Below are 18,688 nucleotides of genomic sequence, written 5' to 3'. Positions count from 1 at the left end.
CGTTCATATTTTTTTTCAAACTATAGTCCGGCCTCCAACAGTGTCTGAGGGACAGTGAACTGGCTCCCTGTTTAAAAAGTTTGAACAAGGTATTAGGTAAAGGTAAAGGTACCCCTGCCCATACGGGCCAGTCTTGACAGACTCTAGGGTTGTGCGCCCATCTCACTCAAAGAGGCCAAGGGCCAGCGCTGTCCGAAGACACTTCCAGGTCACGTGGCCAGCGTGACATCGCTGCTCTGGCGAGCCAGAGCCGCACATGGAAACGCCGTTTACCTTCCCGCTAGTAAGCGGTCCCTATTTATCTACTTGCACCCAGGGGTGCTTTCGAACTGCTAGGTTGGCAGGCGCTGGGACCGAACAGCGGGAGCGCACCCCGCCGCGGGGATTCGAACCGCCGACCTTTCGATCGGCAAGCCCTAGGCACTGAGGCTTTAACCCACAGCGCCACCCGCGTCCCGAACAAGGTATTATGACCCCCTAATTACAGATGAGAAGCAGAGACTACGGTGCAAGTGTGGGGAATCTTGTTCAGCCCAAGGGCTGCATTCCTCATGAGCAATCTTTTGGGGGCCATATGGTGGTGGTGGTAGATGGGGCCAAGGAAAAGGTGGGCATAGCAACAGACATGACTCTAAACTCTGTATAATGGGCTGCATTCCAGCCAAAAGCTTCCACGCACACACATGTTGTCCTTCCAGGCAAGCATAGTCCAAGGACATTCCACACAAAAGCTGACAAGGGTGCAGAGTAAGTCCAGTGAGGAGGCGTGGCCTGGGAAAGTCCCACAGTCCAGATAGAGAGGCCAGGAGGGCCTTACGTTCCCCGCACCTCACGTAATAGCTTAAGGCCACCTAGTGAATTTATGGCTAAGACGAAGATTTGAACCAGGGGCTTCATGGCACACAGCTACACTGCTGGTCCCCATATTTCACTACACTGGATATTAAGATTTTTATGTGATTTTTAACTGTTTCTCTTTTTCCCGTAAACTTGATACTTACGTTGAATTATATACTTGGCCTAACTATAGTTAAGCATATTTTCTAGAAATCAAAAGTGAGGCAAGGGTTAAGAGCTACCTTTGAGAGACGACTCTGCATGTTCTTTTCTCTTCGTTTTTCTTTAGCTTTTATCTTATTGTATCATAAAAAGCTTTATTAAAATCTTATGGGGAAAAGTGAACCTTTTCCAATGCCATTTTTGTGGGAAGTGTTTGTGATGGTGTTTTCCCCTTCTTATGCGGAGTATTTACTCAGTTGTGAGGATTTCACTTGATCCTATCTAGCCAATACAAGTAACAGAAGGCTACATAGAGTGTCTGCTTGCTTTTGCAGACAAAAAAAGGCGTGAAGAGGAAAGCAGACACTACAACTCCAACAACAATAGACCCGGTTCATGAGTCCTCATCACTGCCCACAGAACCCAAGGCTGCCAAGACAGGTCCACGAAGAGAAAGCCGACCAGTGAAGCCGCCTAAGAAGGATGTTCCAGACTCTCAGCAGCATGTAGTAGAGAAGAGTAGCAGTAATAAAGTGTCAGAGCAATTAAAATATTGTAGTGGCATCATAAAAGAGATGTTTGCTAAGAAGCATGCTGCCTACGCCTGGCCCTTCTACAAACCTGTGGATGTGGAAGCACTTGGGCTTCATGATTACCGTGATATCATTAAGCATCCCATGGATCTGAGCACAATTAAAGTAAGTGTAGTTTTAAGCTGTGAATGTAGTCTTCTCTGAAAGCCAATACCCACACATCTATACACCTTGCAAGTTATGAAGGAACTGTACCTGTGTTTGCTTGTGCAAGCATGTGCTTGTTTACTGTGTATCTTTAAAATGTTGCTAGATTCCAAGCTCCCATCATCCCTAACCCTCGGCTTTGCTGGTTGAGACTGACAGGAGTTTGATTCCATTAATATCTGGAATGTGAGGGAGTATCATCTGTTTATATTATTCTTTGTGGATAGGGAGGCTTGATTTCTGATTTTGTAGTTCCTCTGGTTTAGACAAGTATTCTTGGCCCTTTTGTCCAGTTACAGTATTTTCAGCTTAATTTCCACTAGAAGGGAGGGTTTGATTTTGGTCGTTGGATGCAAAAACAACTATGTATGCTGGTCTGTGAAAAATCTAGGTGCAGTTAGATGCACAAATCTTGATCAACCTTGGGATATCTACAGAGGCTGCAAAAAATAGCAGTGAAAGTGACTAGCTTTTCTTCTTCCTCTTCAGCAAGTCCAAAGTACTATCTTTACTGTGGAGGTGACACTAGCAAGTGATTAAGAAACCATTGGCAGTTTTCATCTTTCAGTGAAAGAGCTGCTCCCTATAGTCAGACTTCTCAGCTTCACCACAAATAGGTTATTAATTTCATATCAATTTCAGTCCCACCATGAAGGGACTTCTCCTATTTGTAGCCTTTGCTCAGAGCTAGTATGCCGCTACCATAGGACTTTCCAGAACCAGCAGCAAATGTGCAAGCAATTGTACTACCAGGGTGGAGCTGGGGGACAGTTTTCTTGGCAGGGAGAGCACAGATGCTCAGAAGGTGTTCCAGAGCTCACCGTCAATTAATATATAAAGTCATGGGGTAGCACAGTGGGAAAGCTATGTAATTAGAAATCAACAAAATAGGTTTTGTACACCTGTTAGTGCAGAAAATAATGACAACTTTCTTGATGGAATAGAAAAGGGAAAAGTAGAAAGATGATTAGGAGATGATGCCTCACTAATGAGTTGAAAGGCTGAATAGGATTTAAAGCTGTATAGGACTCTGATGACACATGTTCAGTATTAATACATAATAATAAGACTTGCGACAAAATGTTGCCATGTAGAATGCTCCTATTTAGGGTTCAAGCCATGCTTTCTATGATATAGCACAACTATGGTAAAGTACTCACCATCCCCATCTAATGGGTATACCACATTGTCACATACTCAAAGGGTGCGTACCAAGGCACGTATGGGTCAAGTCCAAAAGCAGAAACCACAAGTCTGCATAGCCATAGGCATGTAATGTGATGAAATACAGGTAGATGGTTGGATTTTAAGCATTAGAGGGCCAGAAGCAGAATTAAATGGTCAAAGCCAGAGAGTCAGTTTCTGAAGGATAATATAGGTGAGTTTATGAAGGATAATATAGGTGATGTACAGGAGTTTGTTCTTAGCAGAGTTGCTCAGACTGGAGCCATACATAAGGTCCTATTTAATACCAGTAGCACCATTATTGGCTTCCAAGCTCAGCTATTTCATCTGCAGTTTCTCTTTCTGATGCTATCAGGGTAACACTGCAGCAACTAAGTTTGACAGTCATTTCATCCGTAAGAATTGGGAGGGGGGGGTTCGTTTTGGTTACTCCACTGACCTTCATTGGCTGTGCTGCTTATATAGAAATTAATACAGGAAGAAATTCTTCTGGCTTTTTCTTTGTCAGGTTCAGCTTAGGGCTATGGAGTTCCTAGTTGGTCACCTTGTCTGTGCCTAAGGCTTTGCTGTGTGGAAGTGGGGAATGAGGATGAACTACAGAGAAGTAAACATTTTCTGTTTTTGTAAACCAGGCTTCTTGTCAGAGCTACAGGTCTGCTTTTAAAAGTAATTATTAAGACAGATTTGATGTGGAGAGGGGGAATAAATTAATTGAATCTTGTTAATAATTTTGGGCAGAAAGGATAGGTAGGTGGAGGAATAAAGGGAAAAGAGGATGGGTTGATGCAAAAGAGTTTCTTCATAAGTTAGACTTCCAGGGGGTGGTAGGGACACACCAACATGGTCAAGAGTGCACTGGCTGGCTGTATTAATGTGGCTATCCCATATATCGGAGACATTGTGAACCAAATTTCCCCAAGATGCCATGTGTAGTTTTATTTGTCAAATGTGCTGCGTTCATATCAGGGCTAGTGCAAGAGATTGCATCACCCAAGCTGCTGTTGCCCATTCTCTTCATTGCTGTGCTGGCTATAGCACCTCTCCCACCCCCATTGGCTTTCTGTGTTTGTTTTGCTGCTACTTCAGGATGTATTGATCTGATATACAGTGGTACCTCGGGTTACATACACTTCAGGTTACCTACACTTCAGGTTACAGACTCCGCTAACCCAGAAATAGTACCTCGGGTTAAGAACTTTGCTTCAGGATGAGAACAGAAATCGTGCTCCAGCAGTGGGAAGCCCCATTAGCTAAAGTGGTGCTTCAGGTTAAGAACAGTTTCAGGTTAAGAACGGACCTCCGGAACAAATTAAGTACTTAACCTGAGGTACCACTGTACAGACATTCACTTGTGATTACATTATGTTGTGGCGCCAACAAGGCTTCCACCTCTTACCTCCTTCCTCCCTGCCTAGTTCTAGGAAGGTCCTGGAGGGATCCCTACCTCCGAACAATGAATCTGAGATTGGGGTGGGGGACCGTGAAAACACATGTGGTGCTGCTTAATGATACTAAAAATGGAATCAGGGAGCTTAAAGTTACTGCAACTCCCTCCAGTCTTAGGCATTATTAGCTGCCACCGCAAACCATGGCAGCACATGTACTTTCATGGCTACTCTGCCCAAAATGCTTTGCTCTGAGAGATGGAACTCCGCCTCCCTCCATTAGTCTTTCCTGGAGGGAGGAGAGAGCTTCAGCGAACAGGCAGCAGCAGGGCCAGCCAAGAGAGGTAAGCAGTGGGCTTCAGGTGGTAATTTGCAGTTGCCTCAGTTTGCCTAATCACTAATGGAAGGGCCAACCCAGATTTTCATTGACCTTCCCTTATAGTGGTAACATCCATCTTATTAGCATAGTAAAGAACTTAACATGCAGCTGTGGTGCAAGTACTATTCAAGTAATCTACTCCTGTAGGTGAGGAAAGATGAGATCTTACTCTATTTCTTATCCCTATTTGTTTCTTGCAATAGCTGCCCCTTCTGGCTGCTGGGAAGAGGCAGTTCTCCTGAGTCTTACACTGTGCCACTCAATGCATCTGGCCTGCTTTCCAAAGACAGTGAGGATATATAACTATGGGATTTTAAAAACTTATTACTTAAAAGATTTCTATGTTTCTGCAGTAAGAATGCCAACATTCTATGAATTGCTTTTTAGACTTCTTTCCAGAATGGGCAAATACCTTTCAAGGATCTGCTGTGCTAGTGCACATGTCCTATAATAGATTGCTCGCCACAACATTGAGTGTTCTGAGAAATTTCAGAGCATTGTAAACAGTAGTTTACTGCACACATCTCTAAAGTATAACCATTGCCTGTAATAAATCTTGCTGTAGCTTCCATGTGCATATACCCACAGACAGACACGTGATAGAAGTGCAAAATATTGGTTTCATTGTTCCATATTCTTCATATATTGTATTTGAAATATTAATGGCAGAATTTTATTTTTTTACATTTGTAGTCGAAACTGGAGAACCGGGATTATAGAGATGCTCAGGAATTTGCAGCTGATGTCAGATTGATGTTTTCCAATTGTTACAAGTATAATCCTCCTGATCATGAGGTGGTTGCTATGGCACGGAAACTGCAGGTGAAGAAAATATTTCTTTAAAATTAAGTTCTGTATTAAAATGTTACTTTTTAAGAGTTCAACAAAATCTAATTATCAGAAGAAAATACTGAAATATTAAACTAACATAAAACATGCAATTATAAGCACCAAATATATACATTACTCTAGGCAAAAAATGTATCTGTAAAATATGCGTACACCGTTTATTTTTCAGTAGGGTCTTGGACATGAGGCCTAGTTTTGAGAAAAGCTCAAAACCTGGTTGACAAACTTTGTGGGGAAAGAGGAGGAATGTGATTCTATTGAGTCTTCTGGCTTGTATCCACTGAGCATGGTATCCTACTGGACTGCCTCTCTGCATTTGGAACAAGGGATACCACTGGTGATTCCACTTTGGGGGAAGTAGTATCCTAAAGGTGGTTGCCGAGTGGGGATTAATGTATATATTGCTTATTGTATTTCTCCAGGATGTATTCGAGATGCGTTTTGCTAAAATGCCAGATGAGCCTGAAGAACCTGTGATTCCAGCTTCCTCTCCAGTAGTGGTGCAGCCTCCACCCAAAGTGCCCCCACCTTCATCCAGTGATAGCAGCAGTGACAGCTCCTCTGATAGCGACAGTTCATCTGATGATTCTGAAGAAGAACGAGCTCAGCGGCTAGCAGAGCTCCAGGAACAGGTAGTCTATTTATGCCTCTGAATCTGCATCACCTTTGGTCCACTTAACTGCAGTTTTCAGGTTTGGAGTAAGGATCTGTTCAGTTCCCTGTATACCCAACCATGTGCAAAGTCTTGGTCTTCTGGCCCACATTGGAGTTCATTATTTTGCAAGCCTGCAACTTGAGACTTCAAAGGAGGAAGAGAACCCAAAGTTCTCAGATCTGTAGCAGGTGAGAAGGGAGAAAAGTGAACATATGTTCTTTATAGCCAGATGTCATGAGCTTTTTATCCCAAGACTTACAATTTTACTTAAAAGAATCAGGCAGAGTTTACTTTCACACATTCCTCTTGAATGTACTATTGCATTCTAGTGTGAAAAGAGACTGGAATCACTTTGGGTCTATAATTTTTGAGTGGCCTGTTGACTGAGTCTTCCTCCCAACTTTGGAGCTAGAAAGCTGCTGGGAGAATCTCTGCCCACCTTTCTAGCTTCAAAGTTGAAAGGCAGGATTGGTTGCTGACTATGGACAGCACCACACTTTGCTTTGTGAGTGAAATTGTTGAAGCCTGAGAGTCACACTCTTTGCACTGTTGATATGATGTGAGGAGAGAAGAAGCATGGGCTAAAGGAGAATCTTGACCTTCCATGGCTGTCTTAATTGCTTTAGCAACTAGAGTTAAACACTTCCTTGTTTCTTCCTTTCCTGCTCAATAGACAATATTGCTCATGTAGAATGGGTGATCTTGATAACATTACACACAAAACACTTAGTAAAAAAAGCAGTTAGATGGGCACCAAAGTAAGCAGAGGGATCAGCACCCCCCCTTTTTTTTTGCAAGGGGAGATTAAAATGAAGAGATCAGAATAAAATTTTATTGATCTTTATGTCCACTCCTTAGCTTAAAGCAGTGCATGAGCAGTTGGCTGCCCTGTCCCAGCCACAGCAGAACAAACCAAAGAAGAAGGAGAAAGACAAGAAAGAAAAGAAAAAGGAGAAGCACAAAAAGAAAGAAGAAGTAGAAGAGAATAAAAAAAATAAAACCAAGGATCCACCACCTAAGAAGGCCAAGAAAAATAATGGCAGTAACAGTAACTCAAGGTCAGCCTTCTGTGTTCAAATCTATAATTTATTTGATTTGTTTGGACTGAAGAACAAGTACGTTGTCAGGATTATGGCAAAACTTCCAATACTTCAAATATCTAAAACCTCTAGTTGAATTCACATTATTTTCAACCATATAGTATTATGAAAGTAAAACTCTAGTTATACAGCACTACCATTTATTTGAGCTTTCTTGGCTTTTAGGAAAACTAAGTATGTACAGAATTTGGTTTTAGCAGATCCTTTACCTGATACAAAGGCTTACTTCAGCAGTCTCCAGTTTGCGCTCTAGATTTTGAGGAGCAATTGAGGACTTTTTGCATGTTAGAAAACCTTAGTATCAGTAAAATCATTTCAAGCAGTCCTTGAACAGGCTGCTGTGTTGGGAAATTGTAATTATGAGGCTGTATCTAACTAAGTTGTGCTTGAGTACACATTAAAATTAATCTACCTAATTTAGTCATGTCCATTAATTTCTATGGGCCTATTTCTGTGGATCTATTCTGAGCATTACAAACATTGGATGCAACCCATGATTTATATTGATATATTTGTTTTATATAAGGCCTATATTTTAAGATGCAGAGATCATCACCCAGTGAGAATTGCATGCCTTTCCGTTTTAGAGTGAAGACATAAATTTCTCTAAACTGGCTCCTGGAGTTTTGTCAAATGTGTGTGTTCACTGTGGAATAGGACTACTTTTTTTAAAAAACCAGAAACAAAGTTTAGGTTTAAATATAATTAACAGTTAGCTTTTTAAAAAAATAATAATGTTGAGCTGCCAAATGCTATGAGGAGCAAATGGAAGTATAGAGAGTAAATAGGCGTGGAGCAAATTCTGTCCCACTGAGTGGTTCTTTTGGGTCTCTGTGCAGTCCCACTCATGGGGTTTTGCACCTGCACAGAGCCCACTCCAGGAACATTCTGGACCTCAAGGCAGGGAGCTGGCATAAATGCCAGTCTGGATATCTATCAGGTGATGACCTAATTTCTATACTAAGTTTAAGTCATCTCCTTAATGTGCTGTGGCACCTTCAAGAGTGTAGTCTCTATTGCAAATATAGCACATCATTATCTATGCTATTCCTCCCTTACCCACTTTCATAACAAACTAAAATTGTATTTGCATTCTGAAATTACGAGTTGCTCCCCTGTGATTTTCTTCTTCTTTTGCTATACGTCATTTTATATGTACTGTTATTTTGCTGAAACAGTAATACTTTGCATTTATATAGCCCCCTTAGTATTCAGTGGTTTTCATATATATTATCTTGGTAATCCTTACATTAACTCTGGAAAAGAGGTCATTATTGTTTCCAAATTGCAAGTGGGTTGAGGGTATGAGATGATGGCTTGTCTAAGGCCACCTAGTAAGGCTATATGACTAAGGTAAGATTTGAACTGTAAAGTTATTGACTTTCAGCTTAGATTATTAGGCATTTGACTATGCCAGATTTCAGAATGTAGTAGACGATGCTAACAAATTGCAAACATAATCAGCAACACACTTTAGAATAGCATTTTGCTGTCTGTCTAAAATCATTGTTTTGTAAAATAATGCATTAATAATTGTTCTTTAAGTAGTAAGAAGGAGCCTGTGACTCTGAAGAACACCAAGCCACCTCCTGCTTATGAGTCTGAGGAGGAGGAGAAATGTAAACCAATGTCTTACGAAGAAAAGAGACAGTTGAGTCTGGACATTAACAAACTCCCTGGCGAAAAACTAGGCCGGGTTGTCCATATCATCCAGTCAAGAGAACCCACGCTGAAAAACTCCAATCCTGATGAGATTGAAATTGACTTTGAGACATTAAAGGCGTCCACATTGCGGGAGCTGGAAAGATATGTAACATCTTGTTTACGGAAAAAGAGGAAACCTCAAGGTACCTTTCAAGCTCAGAGCAGTTGTGTTACATTCCAGCGCTGTGTATTAAATCTCTTGCCACTGTATAGAGAGATGGGGGAACATATTAGTATTCAGGCACTATAAACTCATGCAAGGAAAAAGCATCCCTCATTTCGGAGTTGCAGCCATTCCAGCAAATGATGGATTAGATTAATAATAAAGAACAGATTATTAGATGTTATCACTGAACTTTCTTGATGGCCTATGATACAGGCTATTGAATCATAGTGTTCCTCAGTTTATAACTATAGTACAAATATTTATAACTATATTACAAATCTCTTTAAACAGCTATAAAAACATACCATATTTCTGTTTTATGCCATTGTAGCCTATTTTAACTGTTTTGTAAAACTTATGAATGTTCTATTTATTATGAAACTGTTCACCACAACCAGACACAAAAACTTTTTTTTAGTTGCAGATAATATTTCTAAGACCATAGGTTGGTATCTTATAAAGCAATGAACAAAGGCTCTATGATACTTCTCCATTGCTGGAAATTATTAAAAGTTTTTGTATTACTAATTGACTATTTTCGCATACACATTATTCAAAGGAAGGGCAAACTTTCTAAAAGAGGTGCACAGCAGAAAATAAATGCATTTTGAAGTAGTTATTACTATTTGAGAAATCTTGACAGTTTTTAAAAGGTTTCCCTTTTTGTATCTAGAGTCCCATTAATTCTGCGTTGTTTTTAAAGGACTATATAACAAGGCAAACTTTTCTTCTACATGTTTTATGTTGAAGCCTTGGAAAGAAAAAGGACAGCATGGCAGCACATTCTCCCTGCCCTTTTGAAACTATTGCTTCATTTAGCCCAGTTAAAAACGTATCAGTATGCACAAATCTTCCACAGGGAAAAGAGTAGCAAGGCCATAGTGTTTAAGGGGAATACTGCATAGCACAAGAATGGGTTCTGGATTATATTCTTATCCAATGACAATATTGTGCTATTATCTTGTTGCAGCAGAGAAAGTGGATGTAATTGCTGGTTCCTCTAAAATGAAGGGGTTCTCCTCCTCAGAGTCTGAGAGCACCAGTGAGTCCAGCTCCTCCGACAGTGAAGATTCAGAAACAGGTTAGATGCAGATTATTTATAGACTCAGTCCTATACCTGTTTCCTGTATAAATAAATATGTTTTTAGTATGGCTTCGTCTTCTTAATTTTTTTTATTTTTTATTTGGTCTTTGTAAAGCAGTATATACAGTATATTTTCTGTATACGAAGCTTACCCAGTTTGGATCCAACGTTATAAAGAGGGTATCACATCTGATTGCTTCAAAATGCACAAAACAATGCTTTATTAATTTAGGATGGCAGAGCCACTTTATAATTCGTGCTACGGTACCATTTTATGTGTCTGATGGTTCAGATTCACAGCTTTAAAAAAAGATTATTTTCTAAACTGGCTTCTCATCTAATAGAGAGTAAGATACACTTTTATTAGTGAACGTTCAGTCAACTTGCCAGAAGGTAGCTACAGTGTATGATCGTGTATTGGAAAGATGGCATTGAGAAGTTATTGGAAAAAACAGACTGAATGCAGGGCAATCATCGTACTGAAAAGCTTTGTTATTTCTGATTAACACTGCCTCAGTATATTTTTGCTGTTAACTTTGAGAGCTCTTACAGGTTTCATTTGATACTCCTCATGTGACCCTAAAGTTGTTGTTGTTTTTTTTTTTTTTATTTGAATGATGCACTTAGTTTCGTGCTAACAATCAATATTTTAAAATTAATAAGTATGGCAGAATAAAATTCTGTTTACTCTTTGCATTAGACCTGCAGTTCTCACATGAACTGCAAAAGCATTTTACAGTAAGTTCTTCAAAGATTGACTTACCTTAAGGTTTTATTCATCATAGGCTGGATCCAGACTTTGGATTCAGCAGTGGGTTCCTTCTGGTGGAGAGCAGGGAGGTGATTTTTGTCAATTACATCCTTCTCACTGTAATCCCCAATGCCACTTGCCTGTGGAATTGTGTGAGATGTGGTGCTGGGGACTGCAGGGGAAGGTGTAATCATATTTTAGGATAGGCTTGCACATTAGTGTGCTGAGGGTGGGTGGGGAAAAATTGACATTTTCAATTAGTATAAGCAGTAATAGTTTCACTCACCTTTTCCTATGTTTAAAATGGTAAATTGTGTTCAACTGAAGTTCTAGAAGACACTGTTCTGTATCGCAAAAGGAGCTTCTATAGTCTGCAAGAGGCCCATTCCTAGTATCTTTATACATATGTGAAAAGGCTCTTGAGTTTGTTTAGAGATGGATGATGATGATGATGATTCCTAGGGTGTTTTCCCCCCATGTTGGCAGGAATGATAGGAATTTGGCTATGCAGATAATAGGACAGCCAGATGCAAAAGAGGACAAAGGCTCCTTCCTGCTCCTTTTTAACAACTGCATAGAAGGAATTTTAGTTGGTGTACCTTATCATGCAATCTACACCTGCAGAACTTCTCTCTTCTGCAAAACTATTAAAGGTGCATGAGCTGTATTCTCTCTTGCATCTGGTTGCCCTAGCAGGTACTTTTCAGAAGATGCTTTTAAATTAAAAATTAATTTCAGATTTATTTGATCTTCCATGTTTTGTTTTTTACTCTGTTCCTTGGACTGTCTTGAATTTCAATAGCAAGCCTCTTTAAATGGCAATTAGACTAGGTTTTCAGTGAAACAAAAATGCTCTACCAGTTTATATGTGAGCAAGGTATTTTACAGTATAAGCTTGATTAAATACTTTATTTGTATAGTTCTTAAAACATAAATTTATATGATTTAAATGCTTTTCTTCGTATTGATCAGAAATTGGTACTAGGAGACGTTCTCCACCTCTTGATCAGCCCTAAAACAAAGGTCCCTGACTGGTAGAAGAAAAAGGTCTCATTTTAACTTGTACAGTTTGTTTTCTCAAAGCAAATTTGATCTCATTAGAGTGAATTTAACTTAAGAATTCTCAGCGTTCATAGTAGACATAAGAGTAAATTGATGTTTTCCCCAGAACATTCATTTTAATGCTTTAAAAAACAAAAACGAGAGGCAGAAAGCTTGGTCTTCATTTTACTATCAGGTCACAAACCTTGCTAGCAATGCTTGTATACAAGAATGTATTTAGTTATCCAATCTGAATGATATTTATGCCTACCCAGCTGCCTAATAAGCATAATATATATGAATGACTCAGAAAAGAGTGGCACATTCCTGCTTTTCTCTCACCAGTTGTTAGATAATGCTTATAAAAACAAGTGGCATAAACTCTTTTAATTTAAAAACAGTTTGGGAATCTGGTGAAAGCATTTCGAAAAGCATCTATCTGTGATGTATACTTGGTATTTTCCCTCTGGGAGTCCCTTTTAAAAAAAACCATTGCAAAATTCCTGTTGCTTTTTAAACTCGGGGGATGTTAAAAAGTTTGGTGTTCTCTTGGACAAGTGCCAAGAAGAGGTGGGTATGTGCAGGTGCTACCGATATCATGACCAAAGCAGGCAGTAAAAAGAGGAACTTCTCCACAGTGGACATTCCATCCTAGATACATCTTCCCCGTTTTTATTTATTTGCAACAGTTTGACTCACTGTGTTGGTTGTTTTAATCTGCTATGGGTTGTTTTTTATAAGCAACCTTCAAGATGACTTTAGTGTGGGGGGCAGGGTTATCCTGGGATGCCTCCAGTGTATTATATAATATTTTAATTCTGCCTGTTTTTATACCTGTTTTAGTTAAAAACATTAACCATGCCTGAGGTAATAGAGTTCTACGTATGGGGAAACTGCCGTACGTTTAAAAGTTTGTAAAACTAACAATTGAGACTGTATACCAATTTCACATTAAAATATTGTAGTGCAAGGTTATTTCAGAAGTCACTTCTGATTTTGAGGTTGAAGTCCACTTTAGGGGATTTAAGTTTAGTTTTGTAATGCATTGATAGCCCATACATGTTCTTTGTGCATGTTTGGTTATACGCAATGTCTCATCTACTGAGTATAAAAAGGAAGTGTGGATTGTGTCCAATTAAATCATTGCACATACAGTATGACTTCTGTGACTACAAGTGAACCCGCCCGCCCCCCAGCACTCCCAGTCAGCTCCAGGAGTTCCCCTGGGCCTCCAGAGCAGATTGGGAGGAGGGGAGGAGAGGGAAGGGAAGTTCCATTATTTTCATGGAAGTCATTCTGCGTGTGCAGTGATTTAGTTGCATATAACCCATTGACTTCTTCCACAATCATCCAAATCAATAGAGCACTTTATACTTGGGGAGGAAAAGGGATTGAAAGGGTTGGGGAATCCCTGTTGCACAGAAAAATCATATAAGCCATAGGAAACAATTTTATCTAGTGGCATCAATTAGCCATCATTCATATAGGTGAATCCAACTGAACTCATTTGGGATTTTTGCTGCACTAGAAAGGTTCAAAGAGTCTAATAATAAGATAGATCTTTCTTGCCAATATTTGAATTGTTTTAAACTTTTACTTATAAGGCTTGTTAATTCTATCCAACAGTGTTGCTCTGATGACAGTATCTGTCAACAGAATAGGAAGGGGAGCAATGTTCATCAATTCTCCTTCTTTCTCTGCTGATCCTCTCTTCTGTCCAAAGGATTTCCCAACCCTCTGGGGCAGGTTTTGGGAAGGCACTTGCAGGGATGGATCCAGAGTGTCCCAGCCGCAGAAAGAACTGAGTGGGGAGGAGGCAGCTTATGCTGATTCCTCCATCAGCCCCTGCCTCACCTCCTGTGCTGTTCTGGTAACGCTGTGGAGCAGCTTACAGGGGGCTGGCTGCGGGAGGGAGGAGAAATTTGCAAAACTTGCTTCACGCCCAGAGGGAGTGTCCCATGAATAGAACTCCACTCACAGGAATTCTAGGTCCCATAAAATATGTATGGTTTTAAATCAGATATAAAACAAGGCAATATTACCTTGGGTTTGATTGTTGTAAATGGCTTGTAGAGGTATCTCTTTATCTGTGCTGCTGGTGACAGTTAAATGCCCATCTGTTGACCTTGCTGTCTCTACCCATGGAAAACTTAGCAAGTGGAAAGCTAGCACAGTGGTGGCCTCACTGGCGGTAGAAAGCATAGGGCCCTGAAATGGGGGGGGGGGGGGAGCAGAGTTGGCCATGGGTCTGCTTAGATTCAAAGCTGCTTCATTTCTCTGAGAAGGGACCTCATCTAGGCCCCTTACCTAAATCATTCTGGAGCTGGCATTACTGACCCCTCATTATCAAAACAGGGCTATTGAAATAATTAAAGCACTTTCAATTTTAGCTGGACTTTGATATGTTAATGCTTTTTTATTTTTAGTGAATTCTTCTTTCTTCTTTTGTCTTGACTTGCAAGCAATAGACGCTTGTTACATGAGCCTAGTTCTCAAGACCCAGCAGGTGAGGATCTAAGAGCAGGTTCAGACTTTAGGTGAAGAGTAGATTCAGTTGTGAATTCACCCCAGGTGTCGTAAGTGGTCTCAGTCCACAAGAGAAGCAAACTTAACCATGAGGTACTCCATCATAGTTTAGACTAGTGCTTATCTGAACCTGAGGAGGAAGAAGAAAGAGGATTGTATCCAAGTAAACTCTACTGAGAGTTGAGCTACTGAAATGATTAGATCTAAGTTAGTATGAACTTAGTTGGCTTCAACCCAGAGTTTGCCCTGTCCTTGTAATTAGAGTATGTTCTTACTTGAATGAGCCTTCAGTGTTCTTCAGTAGCATTTGATATCTTGGAATAAATTAGAGCACCTTCACCAAATGAATTTACAGTAATACTTTCAGTATGACCCCATCTGACAGCTTTCTCAAAATTGCTTTTTAATTCTATAACCTGTGCTACAGGAAATGAGAAACATTTCCAGTTAAATATGTTGAACTGTGAAATTTTCAACAGATAAATTTCCAAATGTCATGCATTGTGGCTGGCTAAATCTTAGCATATGGTAGACAAGTATCTTTTTGCAGTTTGCTTCTTTCTCATCAAGCTGCCTTTGATTTGGATTGAGTACAATATTAGTCCCTTTTACTGGTTGTCATGTAGCTTGTGGTCTGTTGCAGACTTTTTTCTGTGTCTGAACTCATGTGACTCCAGTTTCTTACATACATTTATGACCTCTCAGCATGTTACTTAAGAGTGATCTAGGCTGATGGAGACCTTTGCAAAAAAATTTAGATCCCTGTTTTGGTTTATACCCACAGAGTTGTTTGTTACATGAGAAGCCTCTTCTATGGGTAAACATTCTTATATGCTATGACCATGAGCTAGAGGTATGTGCGCACCAGAGTTTTCTTGTCTGTTTCCCTTCCAACAGCTCCTTCTACTGAACCTCCTCCAAACTACTGATTTTAAACCTCTTCCAATTTTAAAAAGCAGTTTAGTGGTTTGGCATGAAAGCTGCTGAAGGATTGGCTTCACTGGATGACAGCCAATATAAATCGGGTCGTCTGGTTGCATTCTGAATTGCCCCACTTTTATCATACCTCTCCTAGTAGTAGGAAGGTGGAAGCTCTCTTTTCATGCTGCAGGTTGGAGTAGGCTAGTAACCCTCATTTAGGAGGAGTGATATTTCAGGTAGGAAATCCTCCTTTAAAAAGAAAAGGTGTTTAGTGTTAGTTTGCTGCTGCAAAGCTTCACAGATCTTTGTTGCATCTACAGAGCTTCTATGTGAAAAAGGATTCGCTATTCTGATCCATATCAGGTACAGCTCTGCACATGTTCTGTGGAAGCCCATCTACATGGGAGCTCTGTTTGATAAGCAGCTGCTGGATTGTCTTCAAGATAATAACATAACCATTAGGTGTATTTAATTTCAACAAGGGTACTTTATACTTACTGTCCTCTATACTTTCCCCCTACAAACCAGAATCTATTAATTCTTAGAAACTAAGCACCAGCATTATAAATAGTTGCCTCAAAAGTATATTTTCAGTATGGTTGCATATATGCATACCTGAAGGCAGAACAAACAATATCTAAAATTTTAATCTTTTTTGTACTAATGACTTGTAATAGAATTATTCAGTGTACATACTGTCGATGGCAAGAAACACTGTATAAAGTTGATCTAATCTAAGCTTTTAGGATTAGGGAGGCTACATATTGAAATGATTGCCTTTGTGCATACAACACTACAGCACAGTGCTTTCTAACATTTCAGTAAAGGTTCTTCATTTATAAAAACTATTCAGGGCTTTCGAAATATATTGTCTTTATTAGTATTGTTAAATTGTTTTTTCGATTTTGCATTTGTTTCTGTCATTTGTTTTTTAATTTTTCTGAAGGGATAGATACGATAAAGGCTTGATTTTTTTTATTGGAATGTATAAATGCATGTTTTTAGCAAAGCTGTAATTCTGCTTTCCCTTATGCACAAGTGTGAACTGTTCAAAGTGCATTTGATAATGAATTGACTGTCTGCTGTCATTTTTATTCAGCTGTTCAGTTATTTTACCTTTACAAATAATAATTTATCAGTAATTTATATAATCTGTTTTTCTATTTTATCTGCATGCTTATGATTTAACAATGATGTAATCACAATAATTTTAAAATAAGTTGTATAGTATCTCTATTTTTGTTTTAAAATAATAAAAATAAATAAAGAATTTGGTTTGCTACAGAAAATGTACCTGTTGTAAGATAACTAAAATTGTAGTTTTTAACCTGTCATTTCAAAGTGGGGAAAATTACTTTTCACATTCTATACTAGTACCAGTCACTGTTGCTACTTCTCCTAAGGAAATCAAATAAACATATAAGATGACATATAAATTAGTTGGACCTTGATGCTTTTCAGAAAGCACTCACTAGCTTACCTGGAAAATAAAACAACTTTTCTTTTCTTTTTTTTTAACACACCAGGCTTATTTTACTGAAAATCCCTTGTAGGATCTGATGACCAAAATAGGACCTTCTCAATGAACTCTGATTTTCATTCTGCGGGACTGAAAAGTGCAAATGCCAAAGCCTCTCCAAACTACTCTGTACATGTGTGAAAGACACTTCTGCACACACAAGGCAGGAAGTTTGACCATTTTTCTACCCTGCCCTACAAACTTTGGGGCCCCCTGAAAGCTATTCCAGAGGGTCCACCAGCCTTTGGGTGGAGCCCTTCAGCTTGTATGGGAGCTGCCACTGGAACAGGGGAGAAGATAAGCCCCCTTAGCACAAGCAGAAGCAACCTTGTGATACTTGGAATGCTGGCCAAGGTCTATAGAGGAAGTTAATCAGGTTTTGTATACATGTGGGAAGTGGGGCTTTTGAATTACTTTATGGTCATTCTAACAGTTTTAAATAAGCTGAAAACTGCATTAAAATCCAGAAAGTGCAGTTCATAAAGTCTGTGTTGTGTTTGGATGTTTTTGTATTATTTAAAATTAAGCATTATCTTACCTAGACAAGTGTGCTGTTATCAAAACATTTTAATAACTATTCCAGTTGAAACAAACAAAGAAAACCTTCACTTCTGCCTCTGCTTGTTCCTTATTTTGAATAGTGAAATGCTGATGGTGCTACTTGATGATCCAGCTTCTTTTCACCTATGTGACAGTGAACATCATAGTATCTTGTCACACATTTGTGTAATTCTACTGAAGGGTGTACTAAATATTTAAATCACAGCATGAAACACTGACACATAAAGTACCCATTAGACCCCCCCAGAAGAAAGCTGCATTTCAGGAATAGACAGCTGTCAAGTCACCAAGTGATCAGGCTCAAATGATGCCAGAAATAATTTAAATAGCCATGTCAGTTTTTTCAGGTTGCTTAAGTTGAATGCTTGCCCTTAACAATCCCCCCCCCCCCACTTCGTATTGTTTAGACACACAGCTAAATTATATGGGAGTTGCAGAGTATGGGACCAAGAAAATAAAGCACAAAGAATATGCAGCTCATAACCTTGAATATTTAGACGTTAACTCTGCTTTGTCAAACTAAGTTATGTTTTCCATATAAAAATAATCTCCCACTTTACAGGAATTAAATTGTCTGACCTGAGAGTTCATTTAAATAATGCCCTCATCCAAAAATGTATCAAAACCACTCTGAGGCCCAATTCATAATACATTATCTCAGGAGTATGTATGCGGCCAAAAATAATGTCATTTGAGTTTTCATGCAGTTGCCAAGTTAAAGCGTAAATAAATAAATACCTATGTCAGTACAGCGGCAGATATTTATCATGTAATCTTCTCATATAGGAAAGTGTTATCACAAGCCCATGAAGCTTTGGCCACAGTAAACTGACTTAACAGCAACCATATTGCCGAAATAACATTTGAAATTAGTTTTAGAAGTATCTTACAATAGTGCAGTTAGTTGGAGTATAATCAGTCAGCTCAAAGTACAAAAATATGCTGTGAAAATTTCATTATGACAGGCTTGTCACTGGCTAAAAAGCTATTTAAAAAATCCAAGGTGGATTTCTGAGAAATTGAGCACTGAACAATATTTGCAAGCCAGGTTCAATGGATACCCCAACAAGGATTCTAGGTGGATTTGACAATGTGTTAGACCTGTGAAGTTATGATAACTCCT

At 39.3% G+C, this 18,688-nt stretch overlaps 2 protein-coding genes across 21 annotated transcripts in view; one reads left to right on the top strand and one right to left on the bottom strand.

Annotated features, from left to right (window-relative positions):
• The window catches only part of BRD4 (bromodomain containing 4), a 42,966-nt gene that overhangs the window by 8,262 nt on the left and 16,016 nt on the right, over positions 1–18,688 (top strand). The window contains exons 5-10 of one of the 2 annotated variants that reach the window (XM_083429667.1): positions 1,335–1,697; positions 5,382–5,510; positions 5,960–6,169; positions 7,051–7,250; positions 8,838–9,139; positions 10,133–10,243. In XM_083429667.1, the coding sequence (XP_083285793.1) occupies positions 1,335–1,697; positions 5,382–5,510; positions 5,960–6,169; positions 7,051–7,250; positions 8,838–9,139; positions 10,133–10,243 (1,315 nt within the window). The remainder of the gene's footprint in view (positions 1–1,334; positions 1,698–5,381; positions 5,511–5,959; positions 6,170–7,050; positions 7,251–8,837; positions 9,140–10,132; positions 10,244–18,688) is intronic. The other variant, XM_083429668.1, reaches the window with a different exon arrangement.
• Positions 5,289–18,688, bottom strand: part of LOC310672482 (uncharacterized protein) — a 36,834-nt gene continuing 23,434 nt past the window's right edge. For 2 of the 19 annotated variants that reach the window (XR_014508598.1, XR_014508600.1), the window contains 6 exons: positions 17,543–17,688; positions 15,631–15,734; positions 14,081–14,246; positions 11,010–11,169; positions 9,144–9,201; positions 5,289–5,504 (listed from right to left, as the gene is read on the bottom strand). Coding sequence is in view for 2 of the 19 variants with exons in the window: in XM_083429708.1 (XP_083285834.1) it covers positions 9,153–9,201; positions 11,010–11,169; positions 14,081–14,246 (375 nt within the window). In the remaining 17 variants the exon portion in view is untranslated. Of the gene's footprint in view, positions 5,505–6,065; positions 6,372–9,143; positions 9,202–11,009; positions 11,170–14,080; positions 14,247–15,630; positions 15,735–17,542; positions 17,689–18,688 lie in introns of all 19 variants that reach the window. The other 17 variants (XR_014508599.1, XR_014508602.1, XR_014508611.1 and 14 more) reach the window with 15 other exon arrangements.

The sequence above is a fragment of the Podarcis tiliguerta genome, assembly GCF_965153285.1.
Source record: "Podarcis tiliguerta genome assembly, chromosome: 2".
In the NCBI taxonomy this organism is placed as follows: Eukaryota; Metazoa; Chordata; class Lepidosauria; order Squamata; family Lacertidae; genus Podarcis; species Podarcis tiliguerta.
This window is presented reverse-complemented; position numbering and strand designations above follow the sequence as displayed.